General features: G+C 42.8%; 1 protein-coding gene across 1 annotated transcript; it reads right to left on the reverse strand.

Annotated features, from left to right (window-relative positions):
• Window positions 1-3,033: 3,033 nt before the first annotated feature.
• On the reverse strand, window positions 3,034-19,061 carry STX4 (syntaxin 4). The gene is made up of 11 exons (XM_063301426.1): window positions 18,661-19,061; window positions 14,576-14,686; window positions 10,358-10,457; window positions 8,887-8,961; window positions 8,141-8,211; window positions 7,939-8,047; window positions 6,043-6,119; window positions 5,821-5,958; window positions 5,153-5,263; window positions 4,664-4,794; window positions 3,034-4,252 (listed from the first exon to the last, which is right to left on the reverse strand). The coding sequence occupies exons 1-10, from the start codon at window positions 18,688-18,690 to the stop codon at window positions 4,714-4,716; spliced, it is 903 nt and encodes a 300-aa protein (XP_063157496.1). The 5' UTR covers window positions 18,691-19,061; the 3' UTR covers window positions 3,034-4,252; window positions 4,664-4,713.
• Window positions 19,062-20,183: the final 1,122 nt, after the last annotated feature.

A 20,183-nucleotide genomic window follows, 5' to 3' on the forward strand; every position in this document is an offset into this window, starting at 1 on the left:
AGAAGAACTGAGTAAAAAGCACAGCGTCTTATTGTTGTATATGATCACTGAGGCAGGATTATTATATGTGCAGAAAAGGAAAAATAAAGAAGCTCCAGATATTGAAGATTGGATATTTAAAGTTATGGACTTGGCAGAGATAGCAAAACTGACATGTCTAATAAGAGAGAAATCTACAGAAGCCTTCATTAAAGACTGGGGTCTGTTTATGGATTGTATCACAAAAGTAAAGAAAAACAGCTTGATGACAAATGGCTTTTATAGATTAAATAAGGGGAGAATACAGAAGAATTTAATAGTGATTACAGTGGTATAAAAGAATAAGAGATGGTTAATGGATCCATGAGGAAAGTGAAAAGTGGAAGTGGACTATATATGTTAGATGTTTAATTTTGTATTTGCAGGTTTATATTTCAGGATATGTTTCTGCATTATGTTTTTTTTTAATGTTTATTTTATGTGTAGAATTTTAATAAAGTTTATTTTAAAAATCCTCGGGCCTTTGTTGATTCCTACAATTCTGCTTCAGCAGAGCGGTTATGCAGTGTACTAAATACAGCACTTAAGGCTATGTTAGTCTAGCTCAGAGGGTCTTAAACTTCTATTTCTTGTCTTTTTACAGACATTTAGGTGTGGTCCCAAGACCCCTCTAAATGTTGTTACCCAACTGCTGTTTTTAATATGACAGAAAAATGAGAATTGTTAAATAATCAGAGTAACTGTATTCAATTTTAATGAAATTTAATTATAATCAAATTTAGATTTTTTTCCCCCTGGCTTCCCCCATTACTTTTAAAAGCATGGCTCACAATAAGCTAACTAAAGACCAAATATAGCCAGGAATGTAATGACTTGCTGTTTATACGAAGAAAGAGATTGTGCAAAATGAGAACATGAATCATCGTATCAAATCATTTGGCTTTTGTGAATGGGGAAGGAAAATTTGTAGCAACCCACTTTTCGCACGTCAGAATTTAACATTAATACAGCCAGGCTGAAAGTCAGAAAAACAAAACTGTTAATATTGAGCTGAACTTACTCAAAGTTTCCTGCACAAAATTGGTCCGGTGGTGGGAGTCAGACAAATGACAAGAAGATGGTGATTCTCTAGCAATCTGCTTCTTTGTTTGACGTAAGTCTCCATTAATAAACCAGACTAACCATTTCACACAACTGGCTTGGATGACAACAGTCAAGACCTCTAGAACACCACCACAGTTGCAGGATGATTACACACATTCAGGAAGCTAAGCATGAGGGAACATTGAATTAAAACCAAGGTAAATTACGATTTATTTGAAATTACTGTTATCAGAGCTTCTCTTACAAGCATCAGATGAAAACCAAAAAGCCCACATCACAGTTTATTTCACTGCCCTGTATATCCTGTATGAGACCAAGTCAGGAAGTGGAAAGAAATGTAAATGTGACACATTAGACCCACTGGTGGCAGAACTGTTTTTCACCTTAAAGTGCGGAAGAAAACGTATTTGACAAAAGCCTGTTTCTCATCTCCAGCTTAATCCAATTGCTACTCTACTACTGTAGATCCAGCAGAGGAAAAAGCTAGATGTTAATTTTAAGAGGAGCTTGTTACTGCTTTTTCCCATATTGTACCAAAATGCCATTTTGCAGGCTGATGGATATTTAAGAAGGCAGCTCTGTTCATCTCTAACCATCATGGGAAAACGGGGGTAAAAATATGTACACTGATCATCACAGTGTTGAATTATGTTGAATGCCACATCAACTTTACAGAAAATTGTAGAACAAATCTTGCAGTTGTGATTCTTGGTAAGTGAAAGGAGGAAGAGGAAGCTTGTTAAACCAATTTAAAAAAATCATTTATGGGTGCAGTGCTGTGCACAATCCCAAGACTTCTTCTGTAGCTCCTGGCATCATCTCTGGCCAGTTGTCAGAAATGCACGGCTGTCATGGTGGCCATGAACTGCTGAGCTGCCTCTGACCCACTCCTAGAGAAGCAGGTTGAAGTCCCCAGGACTGTACGTCCGGGGAACTCCACTGCCAGCCCAGCAATGGCCTCTAGCAGCTCAGGCGGGGAGGTTGCTATGCAGCGGCGAGGCTGGAACAGCAGCAACAGTCCCAGCTGATCCCTCTTAGAGCCCAACTTAAGGAACAGGCTCTCCCATCCAGCACCCTGTGAAGCAGCACCCTGAAGGCCTTAAGAGACTCCCAGATACCCATCGCCACACCCCCACCCCTGCCCTGGAGTCTCGACTGATGCCACACCCGAAACCCTGCCGGGTACATTTCTCAAAGGGCCACCCGCCTCTTCCGGACCCAGGCAGGTCTTGGTGATACATGCCAGGTCGGTCCTCTCATCTGAGATTTTGTTGTTGATTCGTTTAGTCGCTTCCGACTCTTCGTGACTTCATGGACCAGCCCACGCCAGAGCTTCCTGTCGGTCATCAACACCCCCAGCTCCCCCAGGGACGAGTCCGTCACCTCTAGAATGTCATCCATCCACCTTGCCCTTGGTCGGCCCCTCTTCCTTTTGCCCTCCACTCTCCCTAGCATCAGCACCTTCTCCAGGCTGTCCTGTCTTCTCATGATGTGGCCAAAGTATTTCAGTTTGGCCTTTACTATCATTCCCTCAAGTGAACAGTCTGGCTTTATTTCCTGGAGGATGGACTGCTTTGATCTTCTGGCAGTCCAAGGCACTCTCAGAATTTTCCTCCAACACCACAGTTCCAAAGCATCGATCTTCCTTCTCTCAGCCTTCCTTATGGTCCAGCTCTCGCAGCCATATGTTACTACGGGGAACACCATTGCTTTAACTATGCGGACCTTAAGATGAGGGAGGCCTTATTACAGACCAACCTGGCATTTAGCAGCAGCAGCCTAAAGCCGGGCCTCTGAAGGCCTATGGTTGAGAAGCACATCTCTTTAGAATTTAAAGACACACAACTGCTTTGTAGATGTTTTAAAAAACGCTTTTATTTTTATATCACAAAATAATTTGAGTCAGACTGCTTTTGAGTACATTGAGTCTCCAAGGCAACTGGAAAAAAATGCTTAATTCTATGATTAGATAATTTTTTTCTCCAAAATATGAAAGTACTGCATTTTTAGGAACAAGACCAGGAGGTCCTAATTTCCACTTGTATCATGATTTCCCAACATAATTTAGCTAGACTTGCATTCAGAAAGACACCAGATGACTTGGCTGTTATTTCTTGCTAGAATGTTTGGGACCTTGATTTAACCTGATCCTCTGAACATGATTTCAGGCCATCTGGTCCCAGATCTCTGTGCAAATTCCATAAGGGAGCAAAGACAAAGATCATATAGCTCACGCTCAATCCTTTTCAGGCTGGCACTGGGATATTTGATCAATTCATTGTAGAAATAGGACCAAAAGATCCAAAGGAGGGAAGGAAGTAATCTTTAGTCACAAAAAGTTGGTTGTATAATTCCTAAGGCACATAGCTAGAGAAAAGACACAGCAAAAGCTCTAAAGGCAATTGGAAAATAGCTTGGCAACCCCAATATTTCAGCCAAGAGTGAACCAGGATGTCCTAATCTGCTATCCTCTATCAAAATAGGTCTGTGTCTCTAAGACAAAGGAGAAAAATCCAATAAATCAGCTGAGGATGAAGAGAATACTCAGATTTGGACTCTGTAGCTTCCCCCTACATGGACGAGTATAGGATGTGAAGGATCAAGATCTGCCCCAACCATTTGTGGAATATTCTCCTCCTCCTCTGCTCTCTAGTGAACACAGAGAATTTGTTGTGCGGGGAGGAGCCTTTTTTTAAAAAGTGACACGGCATCAACTATGGCAGATTGAGGAAGGTGCTGAAGCAGTACTTCGGAGAGGGCTAGAATAAAAAAAGGTGCCATGATCAGGAAAGGAAAACTAGGGTTGTTCAAGATGTTGCTTTGTTGTGGCTTTACAGGAACAAACAAAAAAGCTTGAGGATTCTGTGATGGAAGTGACTTATCACCATTTCTATAAGGACAAATCAAGGCTACAGTATCCATTGAGGAAAACCATACAAAAATAAACCGGAAAGGTCAAAACCAACGCAGCAGGGACCTTCTTCTAGATTATGAGTGTTATAGGCACCGGGAAACAGTTTTGAACGTGGGGAGAGAGTCTAGGCAACAGGCAGCATGTGCTTTCAAGACTGGAAGGGCAGGAGGATCTCCACCAGCCATCTGTCAGTGCAAGGGCCTCCCCAGCAAAGGGGGAGCAGTTCCAGGATAGAGATGTAGCCCAGTGGAAATCCTAAAAGGGGGAAAAAATTCCAAAACTCACCAGTCAGAGTCACTAGGCCCAGTCTGATCCCAACTGAAAAGCTCTGTCTAATATGGCAGCCATCCCACAGCCTTCCCTCTTGCCTACAATAAACCTTCCCAGTGTTTTCAATTCCTTCCAGGAGACGTGAGACACTAAGGAGGCATCTCTGCCTCCGCGAAATGCCATCCTTGCAGAGTAGGAGCAAAAGCACGTGGGAGCAACGTGTCCTGGCTCCCGTCAAAAGCTAAATGGCTACTGCCATTTTCTTTTGTTCATGTAAAGGACTTTCGGGGATGCACCTCAAGGCACCTGGGGACCAGGTTTCTGTTCAGGCCTGCTTAGTAGGCCAGCCCAGCTTAATCCAGCCTCATCCTTGGGTTTTCACCTCCTTGTACGCACCATCAGGCTCTGGCCGTGCAGCGTGAAGGGAGACACAAGTGGGAGTCCTTCTAGAGTTTAACAGACATGATGATGATGATGATGATGACGACTGCTGTGATGCTCAAGCAGATGCCGATCATGACCTTCTTCTGCAGAGCCCCGAAACAGAGAAAAGGCAAAAAGTTGTTAAGAGATATAGATGGGGGAAGCATCTCAACTTCTGCTATATGTATTCTTTCTCTGCTAGCTTTAGGGAATAACAAAGCAAATGTGGAAACCTCCTCGCCCACAGGCATACGTGCTCAACACACCTGTCATCAGCCTGAGATTTCACCATGTGCTACTGGCTACCTTTTGAACTACAAGGAAACTACAGAAAGTTTTTCCCCCTGTACTGAAAGTGGAAACTCCCAGGATAGTTCACTCTGCTCCTGTAAGATACAGGAAGGGTGTTTCATTTTTTAGAACGTGCCTGCTGAATATGGGCTGGAAACAGGGGCTGTTTACCTTGCGAGCTTTCTTCTGATTCTCCTGAGCTGTATGAAGGTGCAGCTGCCCTTTCTTGACATAGTCCCCGGAGTCCAGAATGTTCTTCTCTATCCTGTCAATCATTTCTCCCTAAAAGGAATCAAAGGGGGAGATTTAGGTAAGGAGAAGCTTTCCGCCTAAGATAACTGGTTCCAGGGGCAAAACAGGAGGACAGAAAAAGAAGTGGGACCAAGAGGTTCCCCTGCAGATTGGCAGTTCATGGGATCAGATTAGGATGAGGCAGCTAGTGGTAAAGAGAAAACCAAGCAAACGGTGGTTCACAGAAAAAGGAACAAAAGTATTCAAACACAGCTGCTCATCTTTTGCCCACATTAATAGAGTAAAACCTCCTAGGAAGCACATATAGGAAGTCTACTTGGCAACAGTACTAGTAGGAAGGGGACTGAATGCTGACAGAAAGTCAGAATGGGTAAAAAAGGGAAGAAGAAGACTCAGCAGATGCTCTTTTCTCTCTTCAGGGAAGTAAAGCACATCCTTTTCATGTAAGAAGTCCAAAATTCAGTTGCTACCATCGCCAAACAAGGCTGGGAAAGGTCCTACTGAGCTGAACAGGCTGATGGTCTGCTTCAGGAAAACGGTGCCCAGATCACAATCCCCCTTCTTTTTCTCTCTTCCCCACTTCATACTTGCAGCTCCACTTCTGTAGCCAGGAGTGTAAACATGTCATGTAGCTCCTGGATGCTGCGCTCCAATTTAAGGATTTCACTGTGCCTTGTTTCAATGTCATTCAGGGCCTGCTTTGTCACTTGTGTGTCCTTCATGAGCTGCGTGAAAAAGATGAGGTAGATTAATGCCCCCTGTTTAGAGCCCTTTCCTCCTTCCCACTGCCCCAATATTCAGATACTCACATTTGAGATAAACACTTCTGTTTGACCGCTCTCCAGCATCTCATCCAGCTCTTCATCAGACACCACTGTGCTACCAGCTGGAGGGAATAAAAATACAGTGTCGATACCAACAAGCAAGAGGGTTCTTACTCTCCTGTCAGAAATGGGAAATGAACCCCAAAGTCTCTTTTTCCCAGCACCTCTGACACTTCTTTTGCCCTGTGAACAGAATCCAGAAGTCTAGGGACTCTATCCTTAACCTGACGCGTAAGATCCAAAAGCCAAGGGCTGCAATTCTGAGGCCACCTGCTCTGTGCAGGGACCACAATGCCCTCTCGTGGCAAACTGCACAGCTGAAAGGGAGAGAACCCAGTAAGGTTAGGGGGAAAACCCTCTGTATTCTGCAGCAGACAGCTTTGCTTAAGTGTTCGTTTGCTTTGTTTCCACGGACTACAGAGATTCCAAGGTGACTGTGATTGTGATTTTAATTGTAGTTGTTTTAATCTTTTGATTCTGGGAGTTGAAGTCCACACGTCTTAAAGTCGCCAAGGTTGGGAAACATGGCTTTAGAGGATGACAGGCAATTGCTGTCAATCCGAGGGAAAGTGACTTGGCTAGTATACAAAAGACGTTTTGGAAGAAATGGCAGAAGAGGAACAAGTTTTATCTGACAAGACAGAGAAAGAGACAGAGACAGAGTTGACACTAAAAGTGGATCTACAAATGACATGGAAAAAGATGTTTCATTGGGCATACAAAAGAAATCGGTTGATGTTTTAAAGTCAAAGTGGAACTACAAATAATAAACTAAGAGGGTGACCTGGATAATTCTTTTATATTGGATTTACAAAAGAGGTTTGTTAAAGCTTGGATGAATCTTGTGAGAAGGGGTAAAAAAGAAATGGAGAGAAATCTAGTGTTACATCATTACTTAAATGGACTAAAGATTAAGATCGTTAGACGTAAAAGGAAGGAATATAAAGTTGGTTTACAAGGTTAAAATAGGTATGTTGTTATTTCTTGTCCCTTAATGGACTTTTGCTGAAACCAGGACTGAAATGACGATGCTTTATGGATTTGTTTATAGATAAGAGACGGGACATGAGATGAGGAGAACCCAAATGTCTGGAATGTCTTAACCAAAACCTCAAATCTGGCTTAATAGCTAATTGGCAGCCACCTGGGTCTTGTCTTGGCCATAAAAAAAATCCAAATGACTTTTGGTGTCACAATCTTTCTATTTATCCTACAGCTGGCGCTATGATTTGAGGCAATTCTACAAGATGATTTGACATTAAAATGCAGTATTTTCTGTGCCTAACAGAAGCAGGGACGCGGTGGCGCTGCGGGTTAAACCGCTGAGCTGCCGATCGGAAGGTCGGCGGTTCGAAACCGCGCGGCGGGGTGAGCTCCCGTTGCTCGTCCCAGCTCCTGCTCACCTAGCAGTTCGAAAACATGCAAATGTGAGTAGATCAATAGGTACCGCTTCGGTGGGAAGGTAACGGCGTTCCGAGTCGTCATGCTGGCCACATGACCCGGAAGTGTCTATGACAACGCCGGCTCCAAGGCTTAGAAACTGTCATGAGTAAGGATGGCGAGCAGGGGGCTCCCACCCAGACTGTCAAGCGCATGCGTAGCACTGAGGAACTGTTCAGCCATTCAAAGAGACACAGATCGGGACCGCCTTAACCTTTGGGGGTTATATGGCTGGGTTTTCCCATGCTTCCTCAGTTTGTTAGGATTCTTGTTAAGTACTACTAATAAATATTAGAGACCAAGTCATTGTCTCAGTGTGTTTCCTGGTAATCAGGACAGAAACGGAGATGAGCACCGCCCCCTAGAGTCGGACTCGACTGGACTTTACGTCAAGGGAAACCTTTACCTTTACCTTTAACAGAAGCAACGACAAATACTCACTGATCTGTAGATGTCGTTTGATGCGCTCCAGATTCCGATCTCGGTACTCAGACTGTATGGAGTTGCACTTGTTGATGAGATCCAAGAATTGCTGGGAGAGGATCCCATGCTGAAGCAGAAATGTAAAAAATGAGTCATGCAGACCAGTCCTGTTTCCTCACTAGCTTCCCTTACTAAGGCAACCAACTGCTTTGCCTCTCACCTGGTTTCTCTTCATTCGGTTGTTGAATGAATTCCTGTTCTCATTTTCTTCCTCCTTCTTAGGCTCAATTTCTACATAATCAAAAAGTGGCTATAATTAGATCCGAATGCTTTATTCAAGGAAGAGAGAAATGGGAACTAAAATATCATTTTTTCAGAGCACCAGATACTAATTCTGGTATGGAATGGGGCCAGGCTACCTGAGGGACCGTCCCATCCCCATCACATCGACCCATCCCACCCCGGCATGCAGAGAGGGCATGCTACGGATCCCATCTGTTAGAGAGGTCCATCTGGTGGGGTCGCGGAAGCATGCCTTCTCTGCAGCAGTGCCTGCCCTTTGGAAGATTCTCCCCCTGGAGCTGCGACAGACCCCCTCACTCCTGGACTTCCGCAAAAACTTAAAAACCTGGTATTGTCATCACGCCTGGGGCGTGAAGGAGAACAGCTCCTCCTGGGGATGGCTAGGTCCCTAGAATTGCCCTGTTTTGCTTACGGATTGAGAGAGAACTTTGCCATCTGGATTCTATTACTTTTTAGTATATTTATATTTTATTTTTTATTAACATTGTATTATTGTACAGTATTTATATTACACGGTGGTTGTTTTTTTACTGTAAACAGCCCAGAGTCCCTCCTTGAGGGGGAGATGGGTGGTGATAATTTTGATAAATAAATAAATAAATTCCTAAGCAAAGAGCCAATATACATCCCTCTTTCTTTTTCCCATAAGTTGTGCAGACTCACTCTTCAGGTGGGCTCTAATTTCTTTTGCCAGCTCCTTGATCTCCTCACGCAGCTTTTGTAAGTCTTGCTTCATGCCTACAAAATACATTGAAAATTCAAGAACTATACTATTTTTCATCATGCCCAATTCTTGCAAGCACCTTGACTGGGCTACACTGCTCCCCTACCTTTCCTCCGGGAAACTCAATTTGCTCCCATACATTTACAGGTAGTCCTCATTTAGTGACAGCAATTGGGACTGACAACTTGGCTGTTAAGTAGTCACTAAGTGAAAAATCATGTGACCGCAACTGCTTAAGATTTTACACAGGACAACCCCTACTAGCTGACTGTAATAGCCAACACGTGACTCAGAAAGAGAGATGCTGAAAAGGTTGTAAACGCGGGCACTGGTCACAAAGTTATTTTTTCATCACCTTCATAACTGCAAACAGTTGCTGTCCAAGGCTGTCACTAAGCAAGGACTACCTGTAATCCATTATCAGTCACACCACTTCTTCCTGAACAATTCTGCAAAAATCTGTCTGCTCCTCCCCTATGCCCTGATTGGAAGTCTGATTCGTAACTGGTCATTTTCTTTTGTACAGGTAATCCTTGCTTAGCAACCACAATTGGGACCAGCAACTTAGTTGCTAAGTGCCGCAGTTGTTAGTAAAACATCTTGTGACCACAACTTATGATTTTACTTCCGCCTTCTCTATTAACTCTGCTTGTTGCAAGCCAGTTGCGAAGTGCCCGGACGATGATCACATGGCCATGGGATGCTGTGGCGGTTGTAAACGCGAGGGCCACAAAGCCTTTTTCATGCCATCATAACTTTGAACAGTCGCTAAATGAGGCAGTCAGTAAATGAGGACTACCTGTATTTTTATTATTTCTCTTTAGTGGCCTTTCTGTCCAAACCTCAATTCTTATAACTCTACTAAAAATTCTACCGCCAAAATAATTCTCCTGACTGTGATGACCCATTTTCGGAGTCCTTCCCAGTTCCTACTCTTACTTGCAGTAAAAATCCCCTTATTTTTAAATTTAAAAATGCCCTTATTTTAAAAGCTATCTATGCCCAACCCATTTTCTTTCAGTTCTGGTTATATCCAACAAGGCTCATTTCTATTTCTGATTCTTGCCCTCAACTGACCAAAGGTATCTTGTTTTCTTGATCAATTCCACCTATTCTTCCTTGCTGCCTCATTTGTTTAAGTCTCCTGTTTGAAGCATGTGTATACAATGTTTATTTTCTCCACCAATTTCTTCTCAAAGACGGCATTTTCTGTCACCTTTCCTTTGTCCTCTTAAGCGTCAGTCCTAGTTTAACTAAGCTTTGTAGATGGATTGCAGCATTTGCAACTAGTTTTCCCTTCGTAATTTTGGAAGGTTTAACTTATTATGCGATAGTCTGCAAGGTGCCGTGTACATTTATGGGGCAGCGTATATATTGGCAGAGTTTGAGGCTTGATTATTGGAAACGTACTTTCTTCAGGGATTGGTGTAGCCAGGATTGTAGCCTGGTTTTTCTCTAGTTCTTTCACTTTGCTTTCCAGTTCCTTCAAGGCTTCACGGATGCCACGTGTCTAAAAAGGGAATAAATCATATGATGAGATGGTCAGTACCCATGATTGAATCTCAGAGAGCTCAGAAGCACTGATGATACAACGGGATTAATTTCTATAGGTTGTTTTTTAAAAAGCATTACAAAAGAAGGAAATAATTGTAGGTAGTCCTCGCTTAACGACTGCCCCCACAGTCACATATCACCATTTGCCTGCTTCACAGCTAGCTTCCGACAAGCAGAGTCAGTGAAGAAACTGGCAGTAAGATTGCAAGTTGCGGTCACGTGATGTCTCACTTAACAACTGCATCACTTAGTGGCAGAGTTGCCAGTCCCAATGATGGTAGTTAAGTGAGGACTACTGCATTCCTTTCTATTGCCAGTAGCCCTAACATCGTTGCCAATGAAGAATATTACTAATTAAGCAGCATAACAATTGTCTGAAATCACACTTATCTCTCTGTCACTAATTACAAACTATCATTCTAGCCAACTGGCCAAATAACATACGTTCCCATGCCCATCTACCTACTGCATTCCTCCCTTTCAGGATAATCAATTTTATCCTGAAAGGGACAAAAGATAAGAAATAGTAAGCAAAGTAAATTAATTGCATGTGATAAATTTTAAAAAGCATCATTAGGCCTACTCTACAACCATATAGTCCAGAATACCTCTCTATACCTTACTACTTTTGCAAAACATCCTTGCTTCCATCATGTTGATATATTGCTTCATACACTGCATTTTGTCCTTTAAACTTTGGATGGAGATTCTCAAAAAAAGATGCAAACACACATAAGTGGTCATTCACTTTTGTACTCAATTCACATTAATTCAGCAGTCATTTATTCCTGACCCTCACTTCCAGATAACAAAGTGGGCAGAAGCATGCTTTTATACGCTGCTATTTTTACTTTTCTTTTTTTAAAAAAGAATTTTATTAAATTTCAGAAAAAGGTAAAAGATACAGAAAAACAAAAAACTACAAAAAGAAAAAAAAGAATTTAAAAAGTGTGAAAACACAAGACAAAATTTTTTAGATAGATTATAAAAAGAAGTTACTTCTGACTTTAAACATCAAGGCTATACAGCGATTTCCCATAATCAATCCCTTACTCTATATTAAACCAAAATCACATTATTTCTACAAATCAATCCTTTAGCTCATTGTAAAAATCACTAAGTACCATTGCTCCCTCCCTTTATATTAAAAGAAAAAATCTAAGTCACCTAATCAGCTCCCCCCCCCAAAGTAACAATTACTTAATTATTCCCTTCCTACTACTATTCTATACATTCCTGTCTTGTTTATTCGTTTAGTCGCTTCCGACTCTTCGTGACTTCATGGACCAGCGCGCGCCAGAGCTTCCTGTCAGTCGTCAACACCCCCAGCTCCCCCAGGGACGAGTCCGTCACCTCTAGAATATCATCCATCCACCTTGCCCTTGGTCGGCCCCTCTTCCTTTTGCCCTCCACTCTCCCTAGCATCAGCATCTTCTCCAGGGTGTCCTGACTTCTCATTATGTGGCCAAAGTATTTCAGTTTTGCCTTGAATATCATTCCCTCAAGTGAGCAGTCTGGCTTTATTTCCTGGAGGATGGACTGGTTTGATCTTCTTGCAGTCCAAGGCACTCTCAGAATTTTCCTCCAACACCACAGTTCAAAAGCATCGATCTTCCTTCTCTCAGCCTTCCTTATGGTCCAGCTCTCGCAGCCATATGTTACTAAGGGAAACACCATTGCTTTAACTATGCGGACCTTTGTTGTCAGTGTGAGGTCTCTGCTCTTAACTATTTTATCAAGATTTGTCATTGCTCTTCTCCCAAGGATTAAATCATTCCTTACTCTTTTTCATTACATTCTTTGCAACAGTCTTTTTCTCTATAGACACATATATTGTATCCTTCGTACTCATTTTTTGCAGCAATCTTTTATATGCATGTTTTTTTCTCATCTACAACATTCTTAATTTTATCATTCTACCAAGCATCCGTTTTCACATGATCATGCTGTGGTGCACACACACACACACACACACACACACTCTGTTCTAAGCAGTTTCTACATTCACTTTCCATTCATTCTGTTGGGAGATAATTTATTTACAAAACATTTACTGCCTCAGCCATTGACTTTGGGCAGTTAGTGATAAAAAAGTATAATAAATGATCCATAAATTAAAACTTAACCTCCTCAAACCAGCATAACAAACTAAAAATGATTTCCCATTAGATTATAAGAGGACAGATTGCTTTTTCATACAGGACACAGACTTTCTCTTCCTGAAGTCATTCTGACTTCATGTATTGTTTTTACTACTTTCCTTTTCTTTCACATCCATTTTTTCCCCAAGATCTGGTCTTGGAAATATGAAATAATAGCCTACCTCACAATAAAAATTTCTGATCATTCTTGTATCCTTCACCGAATCTCTCAATCTTTCATCATAAACAATTAAATCAATGCTTTTCGATTCATTTTTTTCATGTATATGCAAAAATAGATCTACTCTTAAACAACATACTCAAAATACAGACCTTTTCCTTAGCAGATATTCCCCAAAGAATTGCCATTCTCATTCATTCTTGGGTCTCTGAATGGCCGAGTCACTTTTTTTGTACTCTTGCATCTTGTTCAAAATGTTGCCCATTGTTTCCCAAAATTCATTCCAGATTCTTTTTGTTATCACCATTCTTTGGACTGTGACATACAACTAACACTAACCTACTTTCATACATACTCATAGCAATTTAATGATACCAATACGTAATTTCTAACAAAAATTTTAGCTCTGTCATTCATAATTAAACCTACACCTTCACTGCCATGCATGTATTCATCACCATGGCTCCTTAAGATCAGACTCAAGACTTATTCAGCTGTACTGCATTCTGCCCCCTTTTCTTGGTTTCATAAACACACAGCCTAACTACTTTTTGTTCAGTTTTGGAACACTTGGGCTGATATGCTACCAGTGGCAACCAAAGTCACTATTCTATATAACAGGGTTCCTCAACCTTGGCAGCTCTAAGCTGTGCGGACTTCAATCCCAGAATTCTCCAGCCAGCAAAGCAAATTTATTTCAATTTACACAAACATCATTAACATTATATGTTTTGACTCCACTCTCATCCACATTTATCTCAAAGTGTTTGATTGAACTAAACATGATTTAGTTTCAAGTAGGCATGGAAGGAGTTATATCACCCGGCTCTTCATTTAGCTGCTCCTCTAGAGCAGAAGAATTATATTTGTAATGTATGTTTTAAAATTGCTCTTTGTAACGTATTTCATGGTGAGTAATTTTTAGTTGTGTGGACGCTTTATGGTAACTTGGCAAAATGCTGATTTCCTGGACTTCCAGTGGGGGCCTATAGCAGCTTGAGCTGGTTTTTCCCGCTTCCGTTTTAGAAGGGAATGTAATAATGAGAATTTAAATGCTTTATAGAAATAGTATTTACTATAATATGAATTGGACTAAGAGAATGATATTGATTTATGTATATCATTGTTATAGAAAGTCAGAAGTCACTTTGTAGTAGTTTTGTGTTTTTTCACACCTTTTTAGTTCTGTTTCTGCTTCATTTCAATCTTTTTCGTTTTTATGTATATTTTGAAAATGCTTTAATAAAGTTTTCTAAAAAAAAAGTCAAGACAAAGAAAGAGGCAGACGCAGTGTCAAATTACAGCATGACATTGGAATGTTTTTGATAAACCCATCTTGATTTTTTTTTCATTACTGATCCCTTCCTACTAGGTCAACATGCTAGCTATCCTATCTTTGAGATATGGTCAGTGAATATAAACAATTTGGGTTACTGGACCACTGGTTCCTGTCTGATTCTTCCCCGTTGCCACCCAGCGTCAATTCAGCTTGCTGTGAATGTTTTATTACAAGGGGACTTTAAGCAGTTCACACATATAGGGGGGCATCTTATAGGGTTGATAGTGAATGCAGCTGACATGTGTGGGTATCTTTTACTACCACAATGGGAAGAGAAATCAGAGACTGAGGAAGAGTTTTTAACAGAAGACAGAAAAAAAACCCCTTCACTATTGATTTATACAGAGAGAGAGAGAGAGAGAGAACAAGTGGATTATCAACTCCCCAAGTGCTCAGAAAGAAAATCATGATACCATTTGGAAGAATTCATCAGTAGGATCTGGGGAGTCATTGTGTTTTGCTGATCCAGGCTGTTTGACAAGGGCCACACGTTCAACCCCTTCATTGTCCGAGCCATCATCTTTCTGTGGAAAAAAATAAAAAAGGAAATCTGATGTCTGAGAAAACATATATATCTCATGCACGGCAGGTACAAAAAAAGGCACACCAAATTACGTACCTTATTTTTTAACTCTACAAAAGCAGCTACTAATTAAAATAACAAATTTTAATTACATGACTTGGTATCGTGTTAACAGCTGCAAAGAACAAATGAGACAATCTTCTTGCCAAGGCCTATGTCAGTACATTGGCTAGATCCATATGTTATACCAAGCAATAATATGGTTTGGGTTTGGCTTCACGTTTCTATGAGCCTAACCCACTGCTGTTGATTCAATACATCATGGGTTTAAACACACTTTAGCACATTCTGAGAAAGCAATTACTCTTCTCACTATACAACAATAAAACAGTATAAAATACAATAAAATCAGAATAATGTCAATAATGTAAAGGTAAAGGTTTCCCTTGACATTAAGTTCAATCATGTCCGACTCTAGGGGGCGGTGCTCGTTCCAAAGCCGAAGAGCCAGCATTTGTCCGTAGATGCTTCCATGGTCATGTGGCCGACATGACTAAACGGAACACCGTTACCTGCCCGCCAAAGCGGTACCTATTAATCTACTCACATTTGCATGTTTTCGAACTACTAGGTTGGCAGGAGCTGGGACTAGCAACGGGAGCTCACCCCGTTACGCGGATTTGAACCGCCGACCTTCCGATCAGCAAGCTCAGCAGCTCAGTGGTTTAACCCGCAGTGCCACCGCATCCCCTAATGTCAATAAATATACATATAAAATATAATAAAATCCAAGTGATGGCAGATCTAATTCCACCCAAAGGGGACTGGAAGGGGACCCCAAGAGTGGCTCTTCCTCTCCTTACTCCAGGCATGGTGACAAAACCAGGTCTTCAGCTGTTTCCTGAAGTCCAGAAGAGAGGACGCCAACCTCACTTCCGGGGAAGGATGTTCCAAAGGGCGGGAGCTGCTGCAGAGAAGGCCCGCCTCCTGGACCCCACCAGATGGAATTCTCTTGCAGACGGGGTCCGTAGCATGCCCTCTCTGCATGACCGGGTGGGACGGGTTGATGTAACGGGGATGAGACGGTCCCTTAGGTAACCTGGACCCATGCCATGTAGGGCTTTAAAGGTGATAACCAACACCTTGAATTGGACCCGGAAGCATACTGGCACCCAATGCAGCTTGTGGAGCAAGGGAGTTAATATGTGCTGATATTGAGGCACCAAAAACTGCCTGCCTGGCTGCATTTTGGACCAGCTGTAGCTTCCAGATACTCTTCCAGAATATCCAATACATTGGAGCATGACTATATACGAATGCCTGGTATGAATACTGGGTGACTATTGATGCTAGATAAAAGTGTAAGAGAAGCATAACCCAATAAAGCTGTAAATCCAGAATTACTTCATTGTAGGAATAACAGGCACCCATTTCCTATGCAGAAAGCAACTGTCACCCAGCATTCACAGATAATATTAAACAGCAACTTAGCACAATGTACGTGAACAAAAAAAGGATTTGCATGAGTTATCGGGCTCTTACATTCCCACCCATAATTACTGTACACAATAGTACAATGGGATCAAAAAGTGGAATAAGCCAGAACTGTTTTTTACTTTTGCTAATTCCTGGCTTGTTCTTTATACAGAAATTACACAAGACAACAGAATGTTGATCAACAATTCACTAGTTGAATGCCACATCATCTGGGCTGCAAATACATGCAGAAATCCCAAACTCCTTCCAATCATCTAGTGCTCATCCAGATTTCTGCAGCCCAGATAGTGTAGCCCAGCTTCATACTAGCTTCATCTTTAATCTATAGTTTGCTTGTAATGACTGAAATGAAACTGAATTCAAGGTTATTTCTCTTTCTGCTTGTATAGGAGGTGGCTATAATTTGCAAGCTTTGTGCAGACTTTTATTGTGGATCCATAATTTAATGCTATTACTTAACAAAACGTTCATCTTGCTAACCACTGCTTTAAATGCATAACATTCTATAGAATTTGGACAGAAAAAGCTGTAGCTGAGAAAACTAGAGCGAGCTAGACAGTAAGGATTTCCTCCCTTGGAAATTCTCTGGTGACATTCCTATAACTCAGTAGTCCTCAAATTGTAGGTTGCATCAAATACATGTTTTTCAGAATACTGTATGCCAAGAGCAAGCACAGCACCTTTCAAAACTCTCAGGGAATCCTGAAAGTTTCCAAAGACTAACAAATGTCCTTTCTCAAAATGTAAGAGAAAGTAGTAGAACGCTTTGGCCAATTAAAACTTTACCCATGCATTACAATTATTCAGCCTTGCTTAATTAGTGGGGTTGAGCCCAAAGAACCACAATTATTAGGACAGTCGAACCGACTCCCTCCCTTCAGAAATTTTTAGAAAGCTAACAATTAGCTGGAAATCAAACTATTTCTCATCTTATTGTGAAACCAGCACCCTTTCTAACAAAAACTACAGGCAGCTGGAATTGTCAGCTCTCTGCGGGGGTTAAAAAAAAAGCCATTTTTTAAAAAAAAAACTGGATGTTCTAAAATAATTATAGATACAGCTAGGGCAGCCATGCTAGATCAGTAGTCGGTAAAATACTTTGTGCGGCTATACAGGGATTGAAGAATATTGGAAGATTGCCAGTTTGTTGTAGTGGTTAAGGCAACAGGCTAGAAACCGGGAGACCGTGACTTCTAGTCCCACCTTAGGCACAAAGCCAGCTGGGTGACTTTGGGCCAGTTACTCTCCCAGCCCTAGGAAGCAGGCAAGGGCAAACCACTTCCAAAATCTTGCCAAGAAAACAGCAGGGACTTGTCCAGACAATTGGCAGGAGTCAAGACTGACTCAAAGGAACAAAAACAAAACAGAAAGTCCACAACACAGGCATAATGAATATACAGATTTAGTGCCAACTGCCAAGATGACAGAAAGCATGCATACACAAAGGTGTGAATTTTATACCAATGCATTTGCAAATCTCTTTGAGACAAGTTAAAACTTGCCCCCACCCCCCACTGCAATCCCATGTTAAAAGACCCAGCCATGCAGCCTCCCTACCGATTTCAAGAATCACCTTTCCCCAAGATTAGGCTGGAAAGTGGCGACAGACCCTTGACCACCTGGGAGTGCAGGCTTCCCTGGTCCAAGTCTGAGGCTCTCCTGCTCCACCTGGTGCCTTTACCCTTCCCATCAGGCCCAGCCAGCATCAGCTATTGGGAGTTGTAGTGCCACAGGTTGAGAATGGCTCCCCAACCTCTCTCGTTTTCAGCTCTGTCGCTCCAGGCTGAGAGCCGTTGCCTTAAACCAGTGTTTCTCAACCTTGGCAACTTTAAATGTGTGGACTTCAACTCCCAGAATTCCCCAGCCAGCCATGGGGGGCCAGGAACCATGCCAAGAGAAGCAGCCATGGAGGAAGGGGGTCAAGTAGCTAAGGCCATGGGGCAGCAGAGGCGGCGGCAAGAAAGGCAGGGAATACAATGGGGGGAGGGAAAGATGCAGATAAGGGTGAGAGGAGATGGGGCGGCCAGGAGGAAAGAAAGGGGGCAGCCGCCATTTTAAACATGGTTATTTTAACTCTTCCCACTCCTGCGCTGGAAGGAAAGGCGGATGGCTCAAGCGAAGTTTTTCTCCATGCCAGCCAGGGAGGCACTGCCCATTTTCCCGGGCAGGAAGAGGAGGCAGACCCAGGAACTGAGGGAGCCATCAGGAGTCATGGGGGTCAAGAGGACGTGGGAACGGGGTCCAGCAGAGAGACGAAATTACGAGTCAGGAGGGAAAGGGGGCCGGAATAAGCCGTTGGATTAGCTCGAGGGAGGAAGTGAGAAAAGCCACCAATTTGCCGCGGGGGGGGAGCAGCCTGCCAGGCAAAGGAAGCGGGGGTGGGGCAACGCAGCCGGCGGCGCGAGGGGAGGGGCAACCGCGCCGATTGTGGGCGGGGCTAGCCGTGCGTGGTGAGGGGCGCGTGGGTGGCGTTCTCACCTCTCTTAGCTCCTGCGTTCGGTCCCTCATAGCTTTGTTTTTATTTTTTTCACACCTCGGAGATGAACAGGCGAAGGGGCGGGGGAAGAAACCGGAGGGGACCCACAGCGCAGGCGCGCGAAAAGCTCGCGCTCTTTCTCTCTTCGGCGGCTCCTCCTTCCCGGCAGCTCGATAGCTTGAGGGCAGGAATCCCCCCGGGCCGGCGAGTGACTTAAGTAGCGCACCGTCCTGCTCTGCGCATGCGCCGCCTCCCACCTTTCGAGAGTCTGCTTTTCCCCGGTCTTCCTCCCCCACAGCCAATAGAGAAACCGAAACATCCAAAGCGGAAATATATTAAACTCCAATAATGAACGTAGTACTGTGTAAGGAGGGCGATCTAGAGACGGCCAGCCCGTCTCTTCCCACCGGAAGTTGGTTCAACGAAGGTATTCTAAAAAACAGGAAGTAATTTCAGACTCGGGCGGGCTGGAGCGCTACCTTGCCGATTTAATATGGCCGTCGCCGGAAGCCCATTTTCCTCGACCGGATGTCTTTAATATGCCATAGAGTTACGTAAGTGGATAGAGTGTCTCCTGGCGTTAGGGGCTTTTTGCCTAATTATTGTTCCCGGTTAACAAGCCAAATAACGTCCTATTACCTGAAAGATGAACTACTCAACTATATTTTTATGCCCGCAGTCTTTAAGTAACCGCACTGCCGGTCTGTAGACAGTTTTAAAAAGGTATTGTCTTGCCACAAGCCAAAAAGCAATGCCAAGCCCTCTTTTCTCACAAAAAGCAAATAGCTGCCTATCTCCTGCGCTTCCTTTTAATTACTACCTAATGTCGAGCAGAAATTCATCCCTTTCCATGATGGGAGACGCTTCGTGGGCTAATTTTTTTTCTGGATGTTAGCCGGCCGTTGAAGGAAAAATGAAAGAAGCTGCTTACATCAGTAAATGAAACAAAAAAAAATTCTCTCTCTCCTCTCAGGCCTCATCATGCGATTGTTGTATACTAATCCTGTAACATTGTTATGGTCCACTGAGTCAACCTTGACTCCTGTTGACCACGGGGACAAGATGGCAGTTTTCTTGATGGTAGTTTCAGAAACGGCTTGCCAGGACCTTTTTCCAAGGGCTGAGAAAGTGACTGGCCCCCAATCATCCAGCTGGCTTCCATGCCTAAGGCAGGTTCAACATTTATGTTCTCCCAGGTTATAAAAGGTGGAAGGAAAGAGGACAACCAGCTGCAAGGTGGATGGACTATTACAGTAGCCATGAGCACAGTTAGAAGAGCTGAAGGACCAGATTGGGGCAAATCAGCATGGAGAATATCTCTGTGATTGCAGAGTCAATGACTTGATGGCACAAAATCAGTTTAATCCAGCATCTTAACTACTAGGCCATATTGGCTCTCAATGTGCTGATTGATTGATTACATGCTGCCAAGTTGATGTCAGCTCTTAGCAACCACATAGATAAATTTTCTCCATGTTGATTTGTCCTTAACCTGGTCTTTCAGGTCTTCTAACAGTGCTACCCA

Source organism: Candoia aspera, chromosome 4 (genome assembly GCF_035149785.1).
Source record: "Candoia aspera isolate rCanAsp1 chromosome 4, rCanAsp1.hap2, whole genome shotgun sequence".
Taxonomy (NCBI): domain Eukaryota; kingdom Metazoa; phylum Chordata; class Lepidosauria; order Squamata; family Boidae; genus Candoia; species Candoia aspera.